Source organism: Mirounga leonina, unplaced genomic scaffold (genome assembly GCF_011800145.1).
Source record: "Mirounga leonina isolate KUSES-001 unplaced genomic scaffold, KU_Mleo_1.0 Mir_115, whole genome shotgun sequence".
In the NCBI taxonomy this organism is placed as follows: Eukaryota; Metazoa; Chordata; class Mammalia; order Carnivora; family Phocidae; genus Mirounga; species Mirounga leonina.
Genome location: NW_023270268.1, coordinates 43351193 through 43369477, shown reverse-complemented (window position 1 = coordinate 43369477; position 18285 = coordinate 43351193). Strand labels below are relative to the sequence as shown.

The window sequence follows — 18285 nt, the reverse complement described above, 5'->3', positions numbered from 1 at the left end:
TGCCAATCTAATGTTTCTACCATTGTAGGTTACATATCTCTTCTCCCGAGCTGCTGTCAGGATTTTCTCTTTGTCTATGAGACTCGTAAGTTTTACTATTAGATGTCGGGGTGTTGACCTATTTTTATTGATTTTGAGGGGGGTTCTCTGTGCTTCCTGGATTTTGATGCCTATTTCCTTCCCCAAATTAGGGAAGTTCTCTGCTATAATTTGCTCCATTATACCTTCTGCCCCTCTCTCTCTTTCTTCTTCTTCTGGGATCCCAATTATTCTAATGTTGTTTCGTCTTATGGTATCACTTATCTCTCGAATTCTGCCCTCATGATCCAGTAGTTGTTTATCTCTCTTTTTCTCAGCTTCTTTATTTTCCATCATTTGGTCTTCTATATTACTGATTCTCTCTTCTGCCTCATTTATCCTAGCCATTAGCGCCCCCATTTTTGATTGCACCTCATTAATAGCCTTTTTGATTTCTACTTGGTTAGATTTTAGCTCTTTTACTTCTCCAGAAAGGGTTTCTCTAATAACTTCCATATTTTTTTCAAGCCCAGCTAGTATCTTTAAAGTGATGATTCTGAACTCTAGATCTGACATTGTACTAATGTCCGTATTGAGTAGGTCCCTGGCAGTCGGTACTACCTCTTGTTCTTTTTGTTGAGGTGATTTTTTCCATCTTGTCATTTTGTGCAGAGGAGAATAGATTAATGAGAGAACAAAATGCTCTCAGAGTAACCACATCCCCAGAAAATATACTCTAAACAAATCAGAAAAGACCTGAAGCAGTGGAAAAAGAAACGGAAAGAGAGAAAAAAGAAAAAGAAAAAAAATATAAAGATAAAAACAAACAAAAACAAACAAAACAAAACAACAACAACAAAAAAAACCAGAATGTGATCAAATATGATCAGGCTGGTATATAGATCAGTGCCACACACTAGATTTGGGGTGTATTTTGGTCTTTTAGAAGAAAGTGCCTCCCAAAATTTTAAAGAAAGAAAAACTTATATATGTACAAAAATAAGGGTTGATATGATGAAGGGAGGGAATATGACTGTAAAGATGGAAATTATAAAAAATTTTATAAAAGGAATTGATAAGAAGTTGTTTGAAAAAAGAAAGAAGAGGATTTAAAGAAAGAAAAAAGAAAAAAAAAAGGGAGAGAATGTGATCAGGCAGGGGAGTAGAAAAAACCATATACTAGAGATTTAGGGTATATTTTAATCTGTTAGAAGAAACTATCTCAAAATTTTAAAGAGAGAACAACTTATATATATATATATGCCAAAAATATGGGTAACTACTATGAAGGGATAGAATATGAGTCTAAAAATGAAAAATAAAAATGTGTTTTTAAAAAAGGGATTGATTAGATGTTGGTTGAAAAAGGGAAAAAGAAAAATTAAAAAAAAAAACAGTTAAAAAAAATTAACTTTGAAGGACTACAGAATCATGGTAAAAAAGCCATGAATTCTATGTGCAGTATTCCCCTAGCGCTGGAGTTCTGCCGTTCTCATTGATCGGTAAACTTGGTCTTGGCTGGCTGTTCTCGCTGATCTTCTGGGGAGGGGCCTGTTGCCGTGGTTTCCAAATGTCTCTGCCGGAAGCGGAATTGCCCCGCCCTTGCCCCCTCCCGGCTAAGGAATCTGCTCGGGTTTGCTCTCGGCAGCTTTTGTTCCCTGGAAGCTTTCCGTACAGCTTTGGAGGCGGAGAGTGAAAATGGCGGCCTCCCAATCTCCGTCCCATAGAAGCCGAGAACTCAGGGCCCCACTCTTCAGTGAGCCCCCAGAGAAAAGCCGTCAGTCACTCTCGTCTCCCCGGTCTCCGGCCGCACTCCGTGCTCACCCGGCCTGTAACCGCGCGTTTCTATCTCTGACACCCGACCCCGGGTGGAGTCTCCAAACCCAGCAGATCCCTGCGGTGCGCTCCCGCGTGGCTCCTCCCGGGGGAGGAAGGTGAGTCTCCCCGGATCTGCCGCTTGTTGGGTCCCTGCTGGAGGAGCAGGAGCCCGACTGTGCTGCGGATCACGGTTTATGGCCACCCCGAGCTGAGAGCCCGCGCCTGGGCTCCGCCTCTGCAGCCCGCTTCCCTGCTCCGATACCTGGGAGCTCTGCCACACTCAGGCACCCCCGGTCTTTCTGTGACCCCGAGGGTCCCGAGACCACACTGTCCCGGAGGGTTCCACCCCCCGCTTAGCCACCAGAGTGACGTCCCGCAGCGGAGCAGACTTTTAAAAGTTCCGATTTTGTGCTCCGCGGCTCTATCACTTGCCAGAAGCGGCCGACGGAGGCCCCTCCCCCGCCGTCTATCCTCCCGAATATCGCCTCGGATTCACTTCTCCGCACGTCCTACCTTCCAGAAAGTGGTCGCTTTTCTGATGAGAGAGTTGTTGCTCTTCTTTTCTTCGGTCTCCTGTTGAGTTTGTAGGTGTTCAGAATGGTTTGATCCTTATCCAGCTGAATTCCTGAGAGGAGACGAAATCCAGGTCTCCTACTCCTCCGCCATCTTGCTCCACCCCCCCATCTGTACCTTATTTTTAAGACATTGAAGAGGCATAAGACACAGTTTGGGTTAGTTTTATTCCTGCTCAGTGCGCATCCAATTTTTCACTCTAACCTGGTCATAGGATCCAAGCGATTCTTATGAAAATACGTCTTCCCTAAATGCCCTCTGCAAGCACTCACTCTGAGCTTCCCTCTGAATGTGTCATACTGTGGCAACACCGTTTGCTGGCCTCTGAGTTCTCAGTGACTTTTTCTGTCTTTTATCTCCATGTCTTCAGGGTCCAAGCCAAGGCTTACCACTTAGTGGTTGTCCAGGAACTATTTGTTGGAACTCTGAAGATAATTAGCATCTTACCCTCTTATTTGAGAATTAGGTCTTTACATTCATTTTAAATAATTATTGCAGTAAAGTATGGGTCCTAGCAGTAACTTCTATTTTAGTCAGAGGACAATCTTTTACTTTCTTTTCTTTTTTATTTACATAGAACTTAGTGTGTCTTTTTTTCCCAGGTATTCTTCCTTAGGCTTGTCAAACATTTGTTTTTTTAAATTTTAAAATCAAACATTTTGTTTTTTTACATTTTCTACTATTCTATGATTTGCTTAGTTTAGGCTAGAGAAATGAGGCTACAGCAACCTGTAACTGTCCCAGATATCACATTCATTGATTTAGTAAAATGTCACTGTGTATTAGGAATTAGGTTATGTGTAAGGATTAGTTTGGCAAATCTATATTGTCTCTGGAGCTTGTAAGAGAAAAGCAGGAGACAAGGAGGTCTTTGTGGTTGAGGTTTTCTACCTAATACAGGTAAACAAAAATCAAATACATACAAAATAACCCCCAACAAAACAAAACAAAAACTACCTGGAAATGTGGCAGGTTATAAAGTGAGGATAAGATAGAATTGTATGAGCTGGGGCAGGAGTATTAAAAGCTACACATAGGAATGATTGGATACTCAATACAGTGTTCTGCCAACATAGAAATACTAAGGAATTGGCAGTTCCAGGGATGAGGGTGGTTCCAGCTTGGAAGATTTTTAGACTGAAGAATTAGACAACATCTACTCTATTTCAAAATGAAGAACATTTGAATTCCAGAATTTCAAAAAAGTGGCAAGTATTAGCTTATGTGTATTTTTTTCTTTAAGAAGCAGCTTCATTTTCTCAAAAGACCCATTGCTTTTCTGCCTCCCTGACCCCCAACTCTTCAAGGGCAAGGGCTCTGTACCCCCAGGCCCCCTGTGCTGTAAACTTCCTAACATCCACTGACATACTGCGTATTTAAATGAATCACTCGAAAAGTAAGGCCTGACTTGGCCTGTCTTGGGAATACAGATTTGAAAATCTGATTGTTTACCACGGGAGAATTAGCCATAATTCATTCTGGTTATGAAACTAGCTATATTTCATACTTTGGCATCATAATTATGTCTTGTACATATGCTTGGAAAGCGATGAGGTTGGTGATGAAATCAAAATACTCCTAGTTTTACAAAGTAGTAACTTCCCTTAGTCCTTGTTCTAATATCAAAACCAGTTTAGTAGCGTCTTATGTTAAATTGACAAGGGCATGTCTACAAAACTTCAAAGTTCCAGTTCCCAAATTGTTAATGCTTCACTAACCAAGTGGTAAATTAGAAAATTTAAAAAATAATTATAAAATATAAGTCATGATATTGTGGTCCACTGAAATGGTGTAATCAGTTTCTTTGAACTAATTTATTTTTCTCAGAGTTTTGGAACAGTAACTTGAAAATTTTAGGGTTTTACTTCCCTTTTTTTTCCCATCTGGTAAACTAATATATGCTTTCTCTTACTGCATGGAATCTTTACTGTTGTGATCTAAATGTATAGTTCCTGTTGTTTAATCTTATTCTAACCAACCCACTAGAGCTAAGTCTTCTCTCTACCCTTTAATATAAGGCCTATTGCAGATGGAAATGAGAAAAATCAATTAACAATTGCATAGTGTGCAGAATAGATTTAAAACCATCTTGTGGAGATGTGAATCGTGGTGAGGTGCTAATTTTTTTGGTAAGTAAATAGTACATTTTCTACTATTCTATAATTTGCTTAACTTGCCATTCATCTGAGGACATCTGTAGTTATTTTTCTGTAAGGCAGAACCTCCGATTCTAAATAACTCTTGTTCCTTCCCTAGTTACCATTCAGAGGCTTTTCATCTGTTCTGGTTTCCCCACCTCCCCCTTTAAGCCTTGAATTATTACTTCTAGTTAGAAATACAATTCTAATAAGTTCTGGGGATCTAAGGTACAGCATTATGACTATGATTAGCAGTACTATACTATATACTTAAAGGTTGCTTTGAGAGTAGAGCTTTAATGTTCTCACAATAACAGAACATTAACAGAACAACAAATAACAGAACAACAAATAACAGAACAACAAAACAGCAATAACAACAAAATGATACTTATGTGAGGTAAAGGATGTGTTAACTAATGTGTTGAACATTTCCCTATATATATGTGCATCAAATCGTCACATTGTACCCCTTAACCTCACACAGTGTTATATGTCAATTATATCTCAATAAAGCTGGGGAAAAAAAAGATGATTCTGCAATATTAGTTCCAAACATGAGCAGTTATGAAGACTAGAAAAGATTTAAGACAAGAAGATCATTGAAGTTATCTATTAAACTCCTGTGTCTGTTGACCTTCAAGTCTCTTAATGTGTTTATTGGTGTGACATACTATATGAGTTATCTGACAAAACTGAAGGGGCCTGCTTGTGATCTGTTATCTCTTTTGACTTATCAACTTACCATTTTAGTCTTAACTACCGTTAGGGCCACACAAAAAGGTTCAGTTTGCCTTTCTCAAAGTGATACCCAAGCGCTTTCTAAGACTTCCTAGGCATCTTCTGGCAGCAACTGTTCTGCCTTTGGTGCTGACCGCAATATTTAAGATTAATGTTAGTTTAAAAAGGACGTTAATATGTTGCTGCCACTGGTGCACATTGCAGGAACATTTAGTTTGTGTCAGTTTTTACTCTTCTTGTCCTCAGTTGCTCTATCCTCTTGATGTCTACCTCATCACTCATCTTCTGAGTGTCACCTCATCACCACATCTTTCAGTGGCTTTCTCACCTTCTCTTGAAGTCCAGCTTCCTTTCTTGGCCTAAGGGTGTGAGCTAGCCCCTCCCTTCTCTTTCAGTCTGCATCACTTGCTGTGCATTCCGTGTTCCTTCTGAGCTAGGTTTCCCTGAACTTCTTCCCTATACACCTGTTCCTGCCTCTCCTTACCTCCCTCACTTTGGGTATCCTTCTCCCTTTGTTGGAATCCTCTTCTCATCTTTGTTCACTTGGAGATCTACTGTTGTTCTTCCAGATTCAGGTTTCGTGTCACCTTCTTTGTGAAGCTGCCCCTAAATCTCTTGGGGAGCATCGATGTCCCCTCCTTTGTGAAGGCTAACACCACTCTCAGAGTTCCTGTCACTCTGTTCTGTAATCCATTGTTTTTGCATCCATTTGCCTCCCAGGTGAGCTCCTTGTGGGAAGGGATTCTTGGCTGTTTATTTTGTATTCTCAACAGATTGTATAGCATCTAGCACATGGTTGGTTGATTGAGTCTTATCCTAGGACTGGGGCATTATAGATGGCCTGATTTTGGTGGGTGTGCGGGATGCTGAGCTCTGCAAAGGCTGTGACATATGTGAGTGGCGATAGGGGATGTTTGTGGGGAAGGTGGTGGTACCATGTAGTGATGGTTGATGGGTTGCCACATTTACACAATGACTTATGCTGTGCATTTTACTTATTTCCATTAATTTTTTAAAAAATGAAGTCTGTGGCCCCTTTCTCTCTGCCCCTCTGAGGCCAAGAGACAAAAAAATCAGAATAGACATTAATTGACCAAAATATCATATTTTAAATTCCAATGATCTTAACAAAAATCCCTGGAATCAGTGTGGGTCTTTTCTTTTGAAGAGTTCAAATACTTTCACAAATGTTACTCATTTATCTTTCCAGCACTATCTGTCCACATTTCATCGGCATAGAATTTTCTCGCAGAATGGAATGCCACGTGGGGCAGCATGCTCAGTGGGAATGTTCCAACCAAACTGGGTGACTGACCCCAGCCAGGAATGGTAAAAGAGAGATAATTCCTGCATTTGCTAAAATGTTAGAGTGGTAACTCCTTTCCCTTGTACATTTCTGTAAAAAGGGACTAAGACAGCTGACGAAAGACCCGCAGAAGCAATAGCACATCAGAAAGCATGATCCACATCTTGAAACTCCAATTACAGACACTTTCTTTACAACCTGTCATTTGAGGGACATCTTACATCCTTGCTCAATGGGTTCAAAATAAGAACTAACATTTACATAAAACCTTAGACTTTACAAAGAGCTCTTGATAAGAGCTAGATATTTTTATCCCCATTTTACGGATAAAAGAACTGAAACTCAGAGAGGATAAAAGAACTTTCCCAAGGGCATGCAGCCCCATAAGTGGCTGACTTGAGCTAGGTTCTTCTTGCTTTAAATCCTGTGCTCTTTTTCACTTCTCCTTGTGGCCTTCGAATACTTCAAAAGAAGTGTTGCTGGAGCTGGTTTTACCAATTGTAAAGAACAGAAGGAAGCTAAATATAAATCAGCCTCAGAGAAAACTTTGCTTTCAGTCAAGGCCAAACATGGCCAGCCTTTATTAATCCTTAGATATGAGTTTCCTACCATGTCTTATGCATGTTCTCTTTTGTCACCTGTTTTCTTAAAAAGAAGCCTTGGTCATAGAGCAAAAGACGGAGAGAGTCTAAAATGTCACATCTAACTCAAAGCCCAAGAGACAAAAGACCAACTAGTGTAATGTTTCCCAGGCTCTGAGCTCCAGGGGTCTAGTAAGATGAATAAGGCGAGGGTGTTCTTTCCACTGACCTGCCTTCCCAGGTAACATGTGATCAGGAAGCCCCTGTCTCATGGCTGTGCTCATGGTCCTCATTGCAAGCCAGCGTCATGGGAGGTGGGGGGCTGCCTCTTCTAATCTTCCACTGGTCCATTATTACAGTACAAGAAAACAAAAATTCCAAACTGACTCTGTGGTCTAAGCCAGTTCGAAGAAATTTTCTCCAGAACTTTGTTTCTAACTTGAAGTTCTGAGTTTAATTACTCCTCTGGGTGAATACATGTGATAATGGAAGCATCAAAATGATCTTAACTGCGGTTTCCTTCCTTCTGTTCTGTGATAATGGGTAACTTACACCAAGGGACCAATGAGGAATTTAACTTTTATAATTTTGATGCGAGAGGAGAAGCCTGCCAGGCCTACAAGCAGGCCCTGAGGAGAAAACCTTTGGGATTTGAAAAAACAAATATGTTTCTGAGAAAAACAGGAGGGTAAACAAGCATGGGCTCTGGTTGCAAAGCCCGAGATTCGAGAAAGGCAAGGAGTTAGGGAAAGGCTTGGCCTGGGAGAGCAGGGCCTGCCCGTCTTGGCAGAGCCCATGGGGATGTGGGAATGCTTTCGCGGATGTAAAGCAGTTTTTTTCTTTGGCTGATCTGCATGCATATTTTTAGGCTCTTGAAAATTCAAGGAGAATGTGAAACATGAGTCAGCTGAAGTTCCAAAGTCTAGAGCATTTTTATGTGTGCGCGTGTGTGGAGGTGGTACTTCTTCAAAATAAATATTAAAAATATTAAAAATAAATGCTATATAATGGGAATGTACTGGATCTCTTGCATGTCAGATTTGTAGAACATTGTAAACTGTTTATGAGGAGGGTGAAAGCCAGGGGCCTTTAGCCAGGAATGTGACTCTGCTCTTATCTTAGCTTAAAGCAGGGTTTTTCAACCTTGGCACTCTTGACATGTGGGCTGGAGAATTCTTTGTCGTGGGGGCTGTCCTGTGCATTGTAGAATGTTTATCAGCATCCTCTGGCCTCTACCCACTAACTAGATGCCTATAGTACTCCCACAGTTACAACAACCAAAAATGTCTCTCTAACATTGCCAAATGTCTCCTAGGTGTAGGGGAGAGGGCAAAATGAGTTTGAAAGAAATGAGGTAAAAGACATAATTAGGGTAAACATGAGTGTATTTTGGAGAAAGAATTAAAAAGGAAGACAACTCATTTCGAAGGTGCTCTGAATGCCTATCTTCTTTGCTGATGATAGTGCAAGTGTCTCTTAAACACTGCTGTTAGGTCAATGCTGCTAAAATACCCTCTACCAGCAGGGTTGCCAGACTTCGCCAAAAATACAGCATACCTAGTTAAATGTAAATTTCAGATGAACAGTGAATACTTTTTCAGTATAAGTCTGCAATATTTGGAAAATAGTTACACACTAAATATTATTTATTGTTTATCTGAAATTCACATCTAACTGGGAGTCCTATATTTGCAATCCCATTTACCAGGTTTCTGGCTCCAGGGCCTGCTATGACACAGGACTCATTGTGACATTTAAGTCTCTCGGTAATCTCATTACCTCACTTCCACTCTTTCTCCACAAGGAACACTGGAAACAGACTATTTTTCAATCCTATTGTTGGACATTTGTTGACTCTTTTCTCTGCCTAAAATGCACTCTTCTGTCCTCTGTTGCCCAAATCCTGCCCATCCTTCAAGGCCCGGAATAAATGAGGTTTCTTCTTTCTATAACCTTCACTGACTAGCCTCGTTACATATTACCATTTTCCTGCCCTAAATTCCTACTACTGTGCTTAGTTTGAAACTCTAAATTCTGTACTTCTCTTCTATGGTTTCTGATATCTGAGTCTTACCATTTCAAGAAGATCCTATCTTAATAGCAAAAACCATGGTTTGTGCTGAGCACTTAATAGGTACTCAGTGAAATTTCTGGTAATTGTCCGATGAGCTGTGTTCTGACCAGGCCTCTGTAGGAGAATTTTAACAGGCCAAGAAGTCTCTTAAAATGTATAGTGATAAATCAACAACCAGTTTCTCTAATTAAATAAATTCTGCAGTTGCCATCTGATTTTTTTTAATATTATAAGTGAAGTTTAAAAATTCTGAGAAAATACCTGTCGTGGCTATTTTGTGCCTCAGGTCCTATCTACCCTAGCTGCTGGTAGCCTGCTTGACAGCGGGCCTGTGGCCTTGTTATTCTTGTTATTAGGCAGGGACATGGGGACAGCTGTGATTGGGTGTGCACATGGCCCTGCAATTATCCACCTTCTAATCACAACGTTTCTTCCCTCTGATTTTTATGTTTCTCTCTAATCATGGTCTTGCTTTATGCTCACATGCTTGGGTGAAGCAGTGGATTTCTATCTTGGTGGCTCATTAACTCAAATTTTAATTAAGAGGTAGGGAGGTGCCACTGGACTGGAAGGTGTTAGGTTTTAGAAATGGATTCTTATCTTTTGGTCAAGTTTAATAATTTTTCAGGAAGACTGTCATCTTTCTCCTGGTTAGTGAATATATGGCCATGAAAGCATAGGGCCAGAATCATGAAGACTGGGTATTACCTGAGAAGTTAGGCATCTCAGCTGACCAGAGCAAATCCTTAGCAATGTCCAGGGACAGAGGTAGTAAGGTATTTGTGGGATGAAAGACTATTTGATGAATGTTCTGCAGAACGGCTACATGGGGTACCAGCATAGAACATGGCCACACAAATATGTGTGGGTGTCTTTGGAAATTGGGGCAGTCTAGGAAATTCTTCAGGATCCAATAGGTCTGGGCCCAAGGCTGCCTGTATTGCTGTGTTGGCTTAGCCAAGCCTTCATTGTTTCAGCTGGAAAATGAGAAAGGAGAACCAGAGAAATTCCAAGATTTCCAGCTGTAAAGTTCTGTGCTTCTAATGTAGAAATGTGGTGTGAGTGGAATGCATATCAGCTTCCAATTTGGTCAGTCTGGGGAATGGGTCAAGATACTTAGTTGACCAGTTATTATTCTGCATTCTTGCTTTTGGACTTAGAAATGGTATTATGATAATAATAATAATTATTATTATTAACAGTACCATGTAGGCCTTTTTTGGGGGAAGGCAGACCAAAGATTTGGACCTTCTTCCATGCTCAGTAAATGTGAAGATATGGCTAGGTTTGGGAACCTTTTCAATTAAGTCGCTTTAATAAGAGGAGACTTACTCTGACCATAAAGAGGTCATATAATGAAATATTGAATTATATGAATTTTGAAAATGTAAAGTATATTCTTTTTGTGGGCCTTAAAACTTCCTGTGAAGATAGTGATAGCTTCATACTGAAGAAGTCAACACTGAGGAACTAGAAGGCGTTTGAAGCCTTGGAAACTCACAGTATACTTTGTATTCTTTCTTTAAATAATATAGTATGTGTAAAAGCAGTTAGCAAACTGAAAAGCATTATTTTTGTAAGGTATTTTTATGATCTTTCATACTTTTTACTGATCTGCTGTAGATATATTTTTTGGTAGCTTTCTTTATAATCCATGATATTACTTCTCCTGTTCTTTAACTTCATTGGTCTTTTGCATTCTCATCTCTGCCTTTCTTCCCACTAAAGGTTGTCTCATGATATGAATAATTTCAGGCAATCTACATGTAAGATCTTTCAGAAATGAAGCCACATATATTTTTATCATGACTCAGATATCAAAGATTGCTATGTACGTCCTAAATTTGGTCTGAGAATGCTAATAGAAGTACAGAATCATTTCCTTCAGTTTAGAGTCTTAGTCTCCTTGAAGCATTTTTTTTTTTGCTACAAATATAATCTTACAAGTTTTGTAAGTGTAAAGATAAATAAGAATCGTATCTACATCTATGCCCTGAATTCTGGGTAAGACAAAGCCCACTTAGCATTACTTCAAGAAATTCTGAGTTATCCATAATGTGGTATGCCAAGAATGCATCTTATAAATCTTTTCCTACCTTTAGTTTTTTACAGCAGGGTCACATTTTTCTAGTTGAAAATTCATATAGAAGCATTAGATTTGGATGGAACATTTATCATGCCTAGAGTAAGACTTTTACTTTTTTTTTCTTAATATTCTCATTACAAATAAAAACCATGAAAAGCCAATATTTTTCTTTATGAGAGACTCAAATTCTCTTTTGGATATATATATATATATTAACACTACAGTTATGAATTGTTCCAACAAAATGTGCTTAGGAAGTAAGTGAATTGGAATTATGCAAAATAAAAAGATTGAAAGGATCTCTAGTTATTCAAAAGATTTAAGTTGCTTTGGGGTGCTGAACTAAATTCAGATTCCCAATGAATCGACTAATCAAATTAATATTCACCTTAGACTTCACTAGTGGGATTTAAATATTTCTTTTAAGATGTTAAGCAAAAGCTTAATCATAGGAAAAAATTATTGGAAATTAAAGTAACTTTTAAATCAATTAATGTGATATAAGTGCAATTAAATTTTGCAGTTTAGCCACCTATTTTATCATGCTTGGAAAGGATAAGAAGTAGCATGTACTTCTTGAATTTATTAGTTTTGTGAATACAAAATTAAACATCCAAGATAAGATTATTTTATGGTTTGTGCTTTTGTTGAGAATAGATTATGAATATTTTATTGTGATATAATTCTGTTTATTCCACTTCTTTGTTAATTAGAATTAACTTATTCCCCAAATAGGAAAAGGTATTGAAACTTTGTGAAGCAGCTCATTTCCAGACAACACTTTGTTTTTCTGTTAGCTTTTGTCTTTTAGAATTTGTGTTTTAAACTAGTTATATTAAGCAAACTGTATATATTATTGTTACACTTAATATGGTTTATAATCTTAGTTTTAATATTTTACTTATTAACTCATTAGTGCTTAGTTATTATGGCTTTGTCTTTTTCTTTTCTGATGTGGTACAATTTAAACACATTCACATGAATAAAGCAAACAACATAGCTCCACCTTCTCTCCTCTGGGACTGAAATCTGGGATTGAAATGAGGAGCTGACCACACCCATCTCTGGGTTGGCTGGACTGTGAGCACCCACTGGGAACATTTAACAGATGGAGCATAATTGGAAAACTGAAATAGTTAAAGGTTCCAACTAATGATGTTTTCCTTTGTTTTTTTGGCTCTGGATAAGGAAAATGGGAAGCAATAGCATTTTTTTTTTTTTTTTAAATGAGAAGGACCTGGCTAACTATTAGATATCAATTTTCTAAGAGGCTGAGTTATTTTTCTGTTTTGCTCTTCACAAAATATTTATAGCATTACACGTTTTATTTGGTCTCTGAAAGACTGAAAGTATAAAACAACAATTTCCAGTTGTTAAAGTTATTGGGTCTTCAAATTTATGCACTTAGGTAAGCCAAATATCTATGTCATTGTCTAAGTGGGACACTTTTTTTTTTTTTTTTGGCATAACTCAAATGCTTTAAATCTTACACTTGTTCTTTTAGATCACTGATCCCAACTTCTGGCAGTCAGATGTATCATAAGTTAGAAAAAAAAATATTGTTTGAAGGGTTCAAACCTACTGATTTAAAAAAATTATGATTGATATGTGGTATTTGTTAATTTGAATGTCATAAAACTCTTATTTTATTTAACTTTTCATGTGATTATATCATGATTCTCTAACAAGATTGGTAGTTTTTTTAGTCATGGATACTTAAATTTTTTTGCATTGTATCTAGTAAGGACCCATTCATATAATTTGTTCATTGATTGCTTTATTTCTGTGTCTCACCTAGTCAAATAGTGAAATAAGCAATTTTAGGATCTTATCACTTAACCCAGTATCAACCAAATGGGCCAAATTCCTAATGACATCTGCCATGCTTCTGCCTATGTCAAATCCAGCTCAAGGCAACTTGACAAAATTGACTTTCTAATTGTGTGTGAGATGAAGCTACTTTGTTGATTATCCCTGATGTATCTGAAATCATCATGTGAGTTAGTATTGTGGTGAAGCAGGAATAAGTGTACCTATTGTCATTTTGAAGATTAGTGACTAAACCAGTTTAACATGTTGGGAACGGTTTCTTGTGTCAAAATCCTATCTCTTTTAAAAAGCTAATTTATCTAGCCAACTCCAGATTCCTTGTAAGTCTGTAGTAAGTTTTTTTTTTTGCTTCTACTATCAAAAATTAATAATGGAATCTTTAGAAATTGTTCTTATAATTTTTTCTCAGAAATAGGATTTAAAAATTCTCACCAGTGAAATACCATATTTACTACCATGACTACTTACCAACTCAGCATTGTTCTCTGTGAGTTTATAATCATAGGAGTAAGGGTAGAGCATCATTTGGGAGTATGAGTGGATCGTCAGATATGCTTTGATGGAAGAGAGGTTGCTGCGGATGAAATTAGCCAGAGCCTTTGTCTCTCTTTCGGATTCTGCAGCAGGTCCACAGTAAGTTTCATCACAGGGTCTTCGAGAAGCTCCCATTTCTAGAAAAACAGGTCGTTAATGGAATGGTCACCTACTGAAGTTATCACAAGGCATGTTTCAAACTTTCAAATTAGAAAGTTAAAAATAAGCTGTTTTCACAGGAGTCCTTATGATAATGTATGTATATATTATAAAGCATGCATGCATTTAGTCACAAGATTAGGGTGGTATGTTTTGAAGCTAATGGGGTAAAAGTCATCAGTGTGTCCCTGTGTAGTAATATACAATGAGATCAATATAGTGTAAAATGATTAATAAGTAGGGGACAAATTAATATCCGTGAGAAATTTCCTTATTATTGTAATCATTTTCTGAGAGTTGAATCACAAAATTAGAATTATATCACCATTTCATTTAAATAATTGTTTAATGACTGTGTCCTCTGGATTATACATTTTGAAGTAGGAGGATTATGTCTGGATCACTCAGTCTTGTGTGTCTAGCATCTAACACAGCTGAGAGCACAATAGAGCACACAATACATTTTTTTGAGTGAATAAATAAACTGTTTATTGTCTGTGCTTTCAGAAAGTTAGAATTCTAAAATATAAAACTTTACATTTTTTCTTGTTTTGGACACTGTTGTGTTTTCCTGTGTTATTTCTCCTCCTGTGCTTTTCAACAGATGCTTGCAAAATGGTCAGCCAGATACTTACTGCACCAACCAGCATCAAAATTTCTATTGGGGTCTGTGCCAGTGCAGGTAGTTCCAGCCTGGGTGGAGCGGGTCTTTCTCCACATTCGGTTCTGAAAGTGGATTACGTGGTTAGGCCAAGTATAAAAGAAAGTGGGTTGGTTTTAATTTCATCAACCTCTCTCAATATTGGTTCATATACCGGGGCACCTGGGTGGCTCAGTTGGTTAAACGACTGCCTTCGGCTCAGGTCATGATCCTGGAGTCCCGGGATCGAGTCCCGCATCGGGCTCCCTGCTCGGCGGGGAGTCTGCTTCTCCCTCTGATCCTCCCCCTCTCATGCTCTCTGTCTCTCATTCTCTCTCCGTCAAATAAATAAATAAAATATTAAAAAAAAAATTGGTTCATATACCTTGGTCCAGGTGTAGACGTAGCCATCGATATTGAGCACAGGCAAGACATAAAAGTCTAACTTGTTGAGAAGTTCTGTCATGTGGATCTCATGTCCATAGGTGCGAATAGCCTATGTATGAATTAGGAAGAGAATGTCATGGAAAAATAGAATGCGTGATGCTACTTAAATTTACATAAACTGGATGAATATTGACTTGGTAATGAAAGCCATGTCCCCTATTGAGGTAGACATTATTAATATTTAAAAGGCAGTTAGCAAAATATTACCCATAGTTTTGGTTAAAATAGTTGTTTTTAATTCTTCTCTATTTCCAGGATATTCTATTATATCCATATATAACTCACATAATTATTTATTTAACTTTTTACTTTAAAGATGAACAAAGATTTAATAAAATTATAGACTTTTAAGAAACATACATATATTCACTTATTTTGCAATAGTACTGCAATAATTGTTTTTCAAAGTGAGTAGGATATGAGGGTAAGACCTATTCTTAGTAAGTAAGGAATATCTATGGATGGCTGTGCATGTTTCTAATATCATCTAGAAATTTATTTAAGTTTTGTGAAGCCGCCTATAGATGGTCTCACTAGAGAGACCGTCCAATAAGGAAAAAGAATGAGAAAGCCTCCCATTATGAAGTGAGCTCACACTGATAGATTTTGGGTGGCTCTCACCAAGGCTCCAGGCTGCATAATGTGAAAGTATCTTTCTTACTCCTCTGTTGAGTAGGGAACCCTGTTAAGAGACCAGTTCTCCCTACTAAGTATTGTGGACATTTCTCTATGAATGAAGGACTTCATGCTCATTTATTATGTTCTCTTAGTCATAGTTCCTCAGCCCCAGAATCATATTAAACGTAAATTCAACTCTTTCCTAGGCTTTTTTGAATAGATTTTAAAATATTTAAGTCTTCTATGTATTAATAGTTTTTATATACTTTTTGTGACATGTATATTTATTATAATAATACATGATAAAATAAGTGATTTTTAGGCTGGGGGAGCTATAGAACCATTAGACCATGGTCTAATCTTGGAGATAACCAAAGTAGTGATAAAAGTTTTTTCCTGGGGTGCCTGGGTGACTCAGTCGTTAAACGTCTGCCTTCGGCTCAGGTCATGATCCCAGGGTCCTGGGATCGAGCCCCACATCGGGCTCCCTGCCTGGCGGGAAGCCTGCTTCTCCCTCTCCCACTCCCCCTGCTTGTGTTCCTGCTCTCACTATCTCTCTCTGTCAAATAAATAAATAAAATCTTAAAAAAAAAAAAAGTTTTTTCCTTCTAGAGGGCAGATGGTGAGATATCCATTGAAGTTAAATGGTTATAATTGGATACATAATATGTCTAGAAACCAAGACCATGACAAAGAGATACAGAAGTGTTTCACACAAAATACAGTATATTGTATATAATAATGTGCTTATATTTTAAAAGTACCTCAATATTTTAAACTTCTAATTTTGCAGTAATTTTAGACTTAGAGAAGAGTTGCAAATACAAGGAGTTCCTATATATTCTTCACTTAGCTTCCCCTAATGTTATCATCTTACTTAGCCATGGTACAGTGATCAAAGTGAAGGAATTAACACTGGTACAATAATATAAGTTAAACTATAGGTTTTATTTAGAGTTCACCAGTTTTTCCACTATTATCCTTTTTCTGTTCTAGGATTCAGTACACAATCCCACATTGCACTGGTTGTCATGTCTCCTTAGTCTCCTCTTATCTATGAGAGTTCCTCAGTCTTTCCTTGTCTCTTATGACTTTGACACAGTTGAAGAATACTGGTCTGGTTACTTTGCAGAAGGTCCCTCAATTTGGGTTTGTCTCAATATTTTTTTTTATGATTAGAGGAAGGTTATGAATTTTGAGGAAAAATACCATACAGACGGTGTGTCTTTTTAGTACATAATATCAGGGGGTACATGATACTGATTATGTCCTAATGCTGGTGATGTTACCAGTGATGTTAACCTTGATCACTTGGTTAAGTAGTTTCTGCTAAGTTTCTCCACTGTAAACTTTGCCTTTGTTAAGTAATACATTTTTTTTTTGGGGGGGGGGATACTTTGAGACTGCAAATATTCGATTTGTCTTTAAACTTTTACTCAATATTTGCATACATACATAGGTTTTTGTGAAATGATTATTACTGTGGTGTTCTACTGATAATTTTCTAGTTTGTTCATTCTTTGTACATCCATTAGTTGTAATTCTTTAAGAAAGAGTTGTTCCTTCTCACCTTTTTATTTATTAATTGAATAATTTATCTATATCAATATGGGCTCATGGATATTTAAAAACTTCAGCTAAAGGGCTTTCACATTTATCATTAGAATTATAAGGAATGAAAAACAGTATCATTTACAGTAGGGACTGCTATGTATTGTTTTCTTTTTTTTCTGAGGTATACAATGATTATTTTTTAGGAGATAATGATCAAGCTAGTGGCTTATCCACAATCTTTAACTTTTAAATGATCTATCATTTATACTGCTGGTTAGCCTCTCCACCGAAGGTGGGTGATAAAGTTCAGATGAGTCAAATATAAATAAATACAATTTGGTAACTGTTTTAAAATCTTACCTCATAAAGGTCTCTTGGGGAAAGTTGAAACTAATACCCAAAAATGGGAACTTGGGGAATTACGAGGTTTTTCTGTGTTGTTATTCTCTTTTATTATAGCTAGATTATAAGAAATTGATTTAAATAAAATGCTTTCTGCTTCCCTTGGCCAAAAATGATTCTACATACTGACCTCTCTCACAAACCACTGGCAAAATGCAGGGGAAATCCATTCTCTGGCATGGAAACCACAATCCATGAAAATGGCAGGCTTATTTGGTCCAGCTTTGCCAACCTATTGCAAACAACAGGAAAAGGGAAATTGTGATTCATCACAGTCAGGGGTTAACATTCACTACCCGTCTGGGTGTTGGATTCAACAGGTGAAACTTGACAGCAGCAAGAGATATATCCCATGATTAAATTAAAACATAAGACTAGCACAGTATGTTCTTGCCTCTAGACACAATGTTTGAGATGAAGGCTTACATGGCTGTTTATTATTTTTATTAAGCTTGACAAGCTCATATTTCCAGAAGATGCTGATTACCCTGCTTAATTGTACTCACGTGGAGGTTATTTTCAGCTGCTATTATTAGGTGACATGACCAAGACAACTGGATGAGTAATTAGAAGTAATCATGATTGTTGCTAATCTTGTAAGAATTTTTCCTTCTCTCCCACTTACTCCTTGTCTTTTTATTTTCTTCATTAGAATTACATGACAAAAATGGCATTAGAGGATGACAGAAACAAATCATTGATACGCTCTGTAATGTTGTCTGATAGGCGTGAAGTTTATGAACCTCTTTAGGAAATGGATTTGCAA

The 18285-nt window shown here is 37.6% G+C and overlaps 1 protein-coding gene across 1 annotated transcript in view; it reads right to left on the bottom strand.

The window, feature by feature from the left end:
- CPB1 (carboxypeptidase B1) overlaps nt 1-18285 on the bottom strand; it is a 41556-nt gene that overhangs the window by 7068 nt on the left and 16203 nt on the right. Inside the window, exons 6-9 of the mRNA XM_034988490.1 lie at nt 17650-17751; nt 14884-14994; nt 14494-14584; nt 13634-13836 (exon numbers count right to left, since the gene is read on the bottom strand). Of these exons, the coding sequence (XP_034844381.1) occupies nt 13634-13836; nt 14494-14584; nt 14884-14994; nt 17650-17751 (507 nt within the window). The remainder of the gene's footprint in view (nt 1-13633; nt 13837-14493; nt 14585-14883; nt 14995-17649; nt 17752-18285) is intronic.